The following is an 8,921-nucleotide window of genomic DNA, read 5'->3' as shown; positions in this document are numbered from 1 at the left end:
TTTTGGGCCATCCCAAGCACAACAATATATTAATGTGTTTCCAACTCTTTTGAATTTGAAATTTTATAGTTTCCCAGTTTCTAGAAATGCATAAAAATGTAATGCTTCGGTAGTAAGTAGTTAATGATATAAACAGTATTTAACTGAGTATTATAATGATAAAACAGAACTATATCAGTGTTAGATATAAATAGTTTTGACAAAATACGTCTATTTTCTATTGGAAACCAAAATATTATATCTTTAAAACCATGATTTACATTTAAGGCATGAAATATAAAAAAAAGTCACATTCTTTAAATTGTTATGAGTATTAATCATTTTACTTATTTTTATCATCATATTCTTTCAACAGTAGTTATTAAACATTTCAGTAGTGAAGAAAGTTACTGAAACTGTTGCCCCCCCCCCCCACTCACTAGATTAAGAACGTATAGTTTGTAGAGAGAGTTTTAATGTTGTTAACTTCAGTTTTTGGTGACATATATACATAAAAACTTGTGGTAAATAAGTCATAAAATGATAACTTTATTATTGTATAAGGTTATTATATGTATTTTTTACGAACCAAGTTATTATTGTTATTTATATCCTGTTTTATATCTGCATGATACATAAATACATATTATATGTACTTGTTATGAATCAAGTTGTTATTGTTATTTTTATCCTATTTTATGTCTGCATGATACATAAATACATATTATATGTACTTGTTATGAATCAAGTTGTTATTGTTATTTATATCCTGTTTTATATCTGCATGATACATAAATACATATTATAATTTTTCACTTCATCAAAATGCTGGATGTGGTATATTCTTTGTTTTCGATATTATTGTTTTAACGAGTTCTATCACTGGGCGGGTTTTTTTGGATTATTTGGTAAAAAGTAATATCCAGTTTACGTAACGATAAAAAGTTAACATCTTTTGATAGAAGTGTTTATTTCATACAGGCTTTTGTCAGTATTTACTGGCAGCATGTTCTTTCAAGTTACACCTTACTTCTTGTGGTTTATTTTCTCCATTCTGAGTGACTAGTTGTCTCAGTGGTGCGTAAGCTCTTTTTATAGTGCCCTCTTTCTAAATATACGTCTTGTTGCGCCCCTACCCCGTATAAAATAACACAAGTCTTAAAATGGCACATAACCTAAGGCAAATAGTTTCAGTTTACTAACCAATTTAGTGTGAAGGATTGGCTTGAGCTTCGGATAAGATGAGGTCCGTTTTTGGCTGAATTGTTGGCAAATTGGAGATCCCCAAATCGGGTTCACTGTAGTATTTTGATTGCAGAAAATACTGACTTGTGCAGGTATGTTGATGTGTAAGGTAAAAAAGCACGTCTATCGGTTTTCTTGACAGATCAGAGTATTCTTTGAGAACCAGCATCTACAAGTTCCCAAGAGATTTCTACCTAACGAGTTTTATTACTGGATAGTTCTATGAGTGTTTTTTTTTTTAAACTCTTATCGTCATGCTGCCATCAAATTGATTTCGGATCCAATCGTGTTCTTCCGAAGATTCTTGGAATTGATCTGCAAATTGATACTTAAATTTTTTGAGATTACTGTAAACAACGTCACGAGTTAGGCTATGAGTTGACTCATTTTCTTCCAAGAATTTACTGACGGAAAGAAAGATTTCAGTTTCCAATCTCTGACTGGTTTTTCCACAGCACAAGTTTTTGGCAAAATGTAGACACCTTGTCACTCAGCTGCAAAACATTGCTATTCTGACCTTGCAGTGACAAGTGAAGGTTATTGAGTATATCGGAAATATCATCCAGGTAGCACAGTACTTTCAGCTGCACAATGCGACTGAATACCTTCTCGCATCTTTTTATGCAACAGGAGCTTGTTATATGTTGATCTCATTTCTCCACAAAGAATGGAAAACAGCCTGCCGTTCAAAGCTCTTGATTTCACAAAGTTTGCAACACTTACAATATCTTGTAGCACTGTTTGTTTGGGCTGTAATTTCTTTGAAGTTAGTGTTTCTATGCGTATGATTTAACTTGTAAGTATTACACCTGAAGCAAGAGTACTTACTTTGGCTCTGAACCCTTTTTCCTTCTCAAAATTCAGGTGCTCCATCAGTGCACACCCCAACACAATCCAAGAAAGATTGTTTGTAGTGACAAACTCACCAACAAGAGAGAAGGTGGCTTCTTTGTAGCTCTCCCTTCGAGTGCTTGGGAAAATAAAAACTTTTTACACACTTTTTCTTCGTAACAGTATCATCAAAATACCAGAAGCCGAACAAAATTTCTAACATCTGTGGTTTTATAAAGTCGTATGGTGAATTTCGGATTGGCCTTGATGCGTGTTATCAGTTGCATTTTTACGTCAGCAGAAATTACATCACAGCGATAGTGTCACTGATAAAGGGATAGACCGGAGGGCCTTACCATGCCCCTTTCTCCGTGCCTGATTTCATACATTGTCATTGCTGCAGGAAGAACTATATCTCTTGTATATTTTGTGATTTCATGCTTTTCCCGATCAAATAAGATGCTTCTAAAGAAGTTTTCAATGCTTTTAAAGCATGCTACTTTGCTCTTTAAGTTGTTTCACTTGTCGCTTGAAGAACTTAGCGGTTTAACCCATGTGCTCAAGGTGTTTGCTTTCCAAATGCCTCGTAAGTTTATTTGGCTTTATGCTGTAATTAGCTAAAATCTACGAACAAATAACTTACTGTGGTTGTTCCTCGTTATTAACGACTATGTAAGTGAAACCAAATTTTAAACAATCCTCCTGGTACTTTGGGTTTTGGTTTGATGTTCAGTTTGCTGACAGATGCAGTAGAAACGGAAACTGAGGAAGTACTTGATCCAGCTACAGAGCCGTCATTTTATTGTTCTTCATTATCGCCACCATTTAAGGATTTGTTCTGTTTGTTTTCTTCTGATCAGTCACTTTGAGAACCGCGAGATCGTTTTATACCTGTATGTAAAAAACCACTTACCCACATTTTTGACAAATTAATAAATACACATTCAACTTGAAAATAACAAGCTGACAAATGTATTTTGGCCATCCAATCGAAAACAAACTGCTTTTTGCGTGGAATGTAGCCATGACTACGGGCTACATTCCCATATCATTGGTTTGTAGGCCAGTATATTACGACAATTAGGACTTCCGGTTTATCGTATCTAATGCATCTATACATCTCTTAGCACTTATTCAGGAAGTGGTATTTCTGTCCGGATTCTTGAATACTCCTAATAAAATTTAAGTTTTAAACGTTGCACTTATGATGTGTAAACAGCGTAAATGGCTATCTTATTCTGAACTAATTAGACCTCATGTTTAGTTAGCGGCAAAGATAACAATTTCACAAAGATAAAACAATAAATACAATGGAGGTTTAATTAGATAAGTGGGGGAATGAAATATTAATTTAACAGGTTCAAGGATGTCTAATCAGTGCCACCTGTGAACGCGGACCCACTTTTAACATTAAGTAAAACAATCAGTGGTTTGAAGGGCAAGTAACTTTGTTTGTAATTCACAGATTTCAAATTAGTGCCAGCAAACAGCTTAGTGAAGTAAAGCTACACAATGGGCTATCTGTGCTCTGCCCACCACGGGTATTGAAACCCGGATTCTAGCGTTGTAAGTCTGCAGACATACCGCTGTGCCACTGGAGGGCATACACAGAATACGAATCGACTTATTAATGAAAGATCGGCTTAGCCTTAGTTGCTAATTCTGACCCGCTTCGAATTTACATAAGACTATGCCTACCATGGTTGTAGTTTGTGCGAATTAGCATTAAAAGTGTTTCATATAGGGTTGGATTTCAGTGGATTTCCTGCACCACGGAAGTGGATTCTGGGTATGATGTACTCTTAAATTTCAGGAGGCTGTGCCTAAAGTAAATTAGATTTCTGTATTAAAGTTTCTAAAAATGACCTTTTCTGAGTGGGTTAAACTAGGTGCAATTTGATTAGTTATAAATTAGATGTAGTTGTTTTTTTCCAACGTTTACATTAATTTCATTTTTGGCGTTGCTTTAATATTGATTTACATTTATTTACAGTAATGTGTGATATAAAACAAACAACTAATACAAAATAAGGTAATCGAAAAAGCAATTTTAAAGACTACTACATTAAAACTCAGATAATCTTACCATTATATCTATCTATCTATGGTATTTATGCTCTTATAAAAATTGCAATAATTCCAAATTAATCGAGGTATGTAATTTCATCATTATTTTAGGAAAGAGTAATATATATATATATATACAGTCATTGTTTCGGGATACAAAAAAAAATCAACATATTCCGTATCTTAAAACAATTAAAGATAAATTATTACTTAATTTCATTAATAGCTTAAATCACAGATTACATAAATGTGGGCCGAGCAAAATGGTGAATTAGAATTATTAAAAAAAAATTGGATTCAAGAATGTCGATGAATAATTTATTAATTTTTCCTCCTGTGTAATATATGTAGATTAAAAATAATTATTGTATAATATACTGACTTAAGTAAATAATAGTTGACGATGTGATGGGATTTTTCAAAGCAACAGTTTGAATGTTTTAATACAAGTATTCACAATTATTTCAACATTTTATAACTATCACTTCTGAGGTTATTGAATACAGTTAAAGAAATTGTTATATTAAATTACCATCCATTTTAAGTATGTAATAATTATTTATGGATGTTATAGATATGAGTGATAGATTGGTCATGTAAATAATGTAATGAATGAATATGTTTTGATTTCCTTGTAAAAAAAATGGTTGTTTTGTGTCAAATTTGTAAAAACTGGTTTGGTTGTTTTAATAAAAAGTATCAAAAAATATCTATCTAGAATACTTATAATTTTACTACGCCTATTTTTCTCTTCTTATGTGATAAGTATGCTTATCTTATTCATATATATATCTATTATTATTACTACCTTATATATTCTATTAGGTAAACCGTTTCTTTGTTTCAAGCAGAGTATCAAATTATCCATGCAACATTCTATAATTATCGGTTTGATATTGTTAGTTATGGCCAAAAGGAATCGTTATTTTAATACATCATCCATTTTAAATGTGTGTTTATGTAACATTATGTACAGATATTATGTATATATACGGTATAATGGTTATGTATAATAATGTAATTGATGAATATGTTTTTCTCTTGTTGTAAGAACTGTTTGATGTTAAACTTGTAAAAAGAAGTTTTAATATGAAGTATAAAAAGTGTAAATAATATTGATATTTATTTGTCCTTCGGTATATATGAATGTCCGAGAAGCTTATTTTGCGTCGTAGAAACTGGACAGTCAATATGGAATACAGAACTTACACTGAACAAAAGACAAAACCCTCTACTCCAGAGAGATCTATCAATTTCTAATACAAATATTTCTATAATAAGTCTTCCTGTTGTGCTCGATCTTTGATATACCATACATCTTGCTAACGTTGAAACTTGAACCTACCTTAACTCATGATGACTGCAGTGGAATAAGAACCATTCCAGTATTATACCTTGAAAAATAAACAAACTTGAGACTCCGTTGACGCATAGTAACATTAGTGGAATAATGAACTATTCCAGTATTATACCTTGAAAAATAAACAAACTTGAGACTCCGTTGACGCATAGTAACATTAGTGGAATAATGAACTATTCCAGTATTATACCTTGAAAAACAAACAAACCTGAATCTCCCATAATCTATGGTGGCTGCAGTGAAATAATGAACCGTGCTTGTATTATACCTCGAAAAATAAACAAACTTGAGACTCCGTTGACGCATAGTAACATCAGTGGAATAATGAACTATTCCAGTATTATACCTTGAAAAACAAAAAAACCTGAATCTCCAATAACCCATGGTGGCTGCAGTGAAATAATGAACCGTGCTTGTATTATTCCTTGAAAAATAAACAACTTGAATCTCCGTTGACCCATAGTAACGACAGTAGAATAATAAATCATGTTTGTATTATTCCTTGAAAAACAAACAAATCTGAATCTTCCTTGATCATTGTAAGAACAGTGGAATAATGAACTATGCCTGTATACTTCCCTGAAAAACAAACAAACACATTGGAATCCTACTTGACTCATGGTAAAAACAGTTGGATAATGAATCTTGTTTATATAATTCCTTGAAAAAACTAACTAACCTGAAATTCCCTTCTCATGATGAAAGCAGTGTAATACTTAACCATGCTTTTCATTCTCGAAAAAATAATTTGAGCCTCCAATGACCCATGGTAGTAACAATGGAATGACGAACCACACTTGCCTCATTTCGTGAAAAAGATAACTAATCTGAACATCTCTTGATCCGCAGTGACAACAGTGGAGAAGCAAACGACGACTACTTGATATATTTAAAAAAAAAGTCATTTGAACCTTCCCTCACCCTTGGTGAAATCATGAATCATGCCCGTCTCATTCCTTGAAAAAAAAAATCTGAGACTTCCCTGACCCGCTTCCCACTGGCTCAGCAGTAAGTCTGAGGGTTTATAGCACCAAATTTCTTAAAAAACAACAATATCAGTAACACACGAACAGTTTTTTCTTCTTTTGCTTAAACGAGAAACATGGCGTAGTAATTGTTATATAACGTTATAACAAAGACGTTTATTGATCAATACAGTGGTATTTTTTGAACCGCGTAGGTTTTTTTGTTGTTGTTGTTGGTATCCTGTTCTGTGAAAAATGATGAACGTTTGCCTATATTGCATTCCTATGTCGCTAAATCTTTAGATACGTTTAATTTCATAGTATTAGTCTTTGATGACTATCTAATTTAGGTGAGTTACAATTGAAAGTTCCCTTATTGGCAAAGTTTCCAGTTACTTACTTCACCTTGGTATGCTTTCGCAAACGTCTTCAACAAGTAACTTGTGCATTTTTGTTCTTACTCAAAGCAAAATTGTGACCATTATAAGCGTTCATTCCTTCGTTGATTGGCAGTAAAGGTGACTTCACCCTTAGATATGTACTCTAGTGCAACAAGAACATAAAAACAAGGGTTTACTTTAGTCCGGAAACGTCGTTGATCGCAATAATAGCATGTGCTACTAAAATTAAAATGTTCCAAAATTTACAAATTTTGAATTGAGAGTAAAATATTTGTTTTCTATCTGATTGTTTGTTTTGAATTTCGCGCAAAGCTACACGAGGGCTATCTGCTCTAGTCGTCCCTACTTTAGCAGTGTAAGACTAGAGGGAAGGCAGCTAGTCATCACCACCCACCGCCAACTCTTGGGCTACTCTTTTACCAACGAATAGTGGGATTGACCGTCACAATATAGCGCCCCCACGGCTGAAAGGGCGAGCATGTTTGGTGTGACGGGGATTCGAACCCTCAGATTCTGATATTTGAATAAAAATACACGAGGACTATTTGCACTAGCCGTCCCTAAGTGAGAACTGATAGACTAGAGGGAAAGCTTGTTTATTTGTAATTAAGCATAAAGCTACACAATGGGCTATCTGTACCCTACCCACCACGGGTATCGAAACCCGGTTTCTAGCGTTGTAAGCCCCAAGACATACCGCTGTGCCACTGGGGGGGGGGACTAGAGGGAAAGCAGTAAGTAAACAGAATCCACTACCAACTCATCAAAGAGTGGTATTTGACTGTAACTCTTATAACTCTCATACGATCCCAAAATTCGGTGTGCGATTTTTTTTAGATCCACAGTTCAGCACATTAACCATTAGTCCACGCCCAATTAAGGAATAAAAAGAGACTCGCCAATAAAAAAAAACGTTATGTATTTCTAATAATCACTGTAGCAAAAATCTTCATTTGTTATCTGAACATTTTGTACTAGTGTTATCATTATTATTATTTTTGTCTAGGATGGACGACTTCGGAGTGGAGACCATATTTTACAAATAGGAGACCTCAATTTGAGAGGAATGGGCTCCGAACAAGTAGCTGCTGTGCTTAGGCAGTGTGGGAACCAGGTTCGTTTTGTTGTAGCTAGACCTGTTGAGCCCCCTTCATTAGATTACCACAACATTCCAAATAATGCCCCGATTATTCGCACCCGCATTCTTGCTGATCCAGACCAAATCGACCGCCACTTGATCATGCTTCAACAACCCAAAACTTCCTTTATAAAAAATACAGTATTCAATGGTGATGATGATGTCACTGGCAGCCAAGATGGATATCTAAATCAGACGTCGATCGATTTTCAAGTAAGTAATCGTTTGAAGAAATATTTGCCCGGGGCTATTTTTCTACGATAATTTTGGGGAAATAGAATTTGTATTGCAAACAAAAAAAAAAGGTTTAAAAATATGCGGGTTATAAATCAAATATAAGTATTGAAAAACACTGTGGTTTTATGTTATTTTATGTTACTTGCGGTTAATCAATTATTTTCAAATTACAGTTTGTTTGTTTGTCTTGAATTTCGCGCAAAGCTACACGAGGGCTATCTGCGCTAGCCGTCCCTAATTTAGCAGTGTAAGACTAGAGGGAAAGCAGCTAGTCATCACCACCCACCGCCAACTCTTGGGCTACTCTTTTACCAACGAATAGTGGGATTGGCCGTCACATTATAACGCCCCTACGTTGAGCATGTTTGGTGGGACGGGGATTCGAACCCGCGACCCTTAGCTTGCGAGTCGAGCGCCTTAACTATCTGGCCATGCCGGGCCTTCAGTGCAAATATCTGAAACAAATGAAAAACAAAAACTTACATCAATATAATAATAGAGTGACAGATTATAAATATGTTTCTTGGTAGATTTAGTGAAACCAATGAAAGCACAAGAAAAAAAACACAGATACTATGGAAACTCAATTGTTTGATACTTAAAAAAATGGCATTAAGTTTCCTGAAAAATAACAAATCAAATTGTAGTTGACTTAAGATATATCACAATTAGTTTTTAATTATTAACTATATTAAAAG

At 34.1% G+C, this 8,921-nt stretch overlaps 1 protein-coding gene across 3 annotated transcripts in view; it reads left to right on the top strand.

The window, feature by feature from the left end:
* The window catches only part of LOC106457339 (patj homolog), a 241,897-nt gene that overhangs the window by 55,498 nt on the left and 177,478 nt on the right, over window positions 1-8,921 (top strand). For all 3 annotated transcript variants that reach the window (XM_022383220.1, XM_022383221.1, XM_022383219.1), the window contains exon 4: window positions 7,855-8,199. In XM_022383220.1, coding sequence (XP_022238928.1) covers window positions 7,855-8,199 — 345 coding nt within the window. The remainder of the gene's footprint in view (window positions 1-7,854; window positions 8,200-8,921) is intronic.

Source organism: Limulus polyphemus, unplaced genomic scaffold (genome assembly GCF_000517525.1).
Source record: "Limulus polyphemus unplaced genomic scaffold, Limulus_polyphemus-2.1.2 Scaffold318, whole genome shotgun sequence".
Taxonomy (NCBI): Eukaryota; Metazoa; Arthropoda; class Merostomata; order Xiphosura; family Limulidae; genus Limulus; species Limulus polyphemus.
This window is presented reverse-complemented; position numbering and strand designations above follow the sequence as displayed.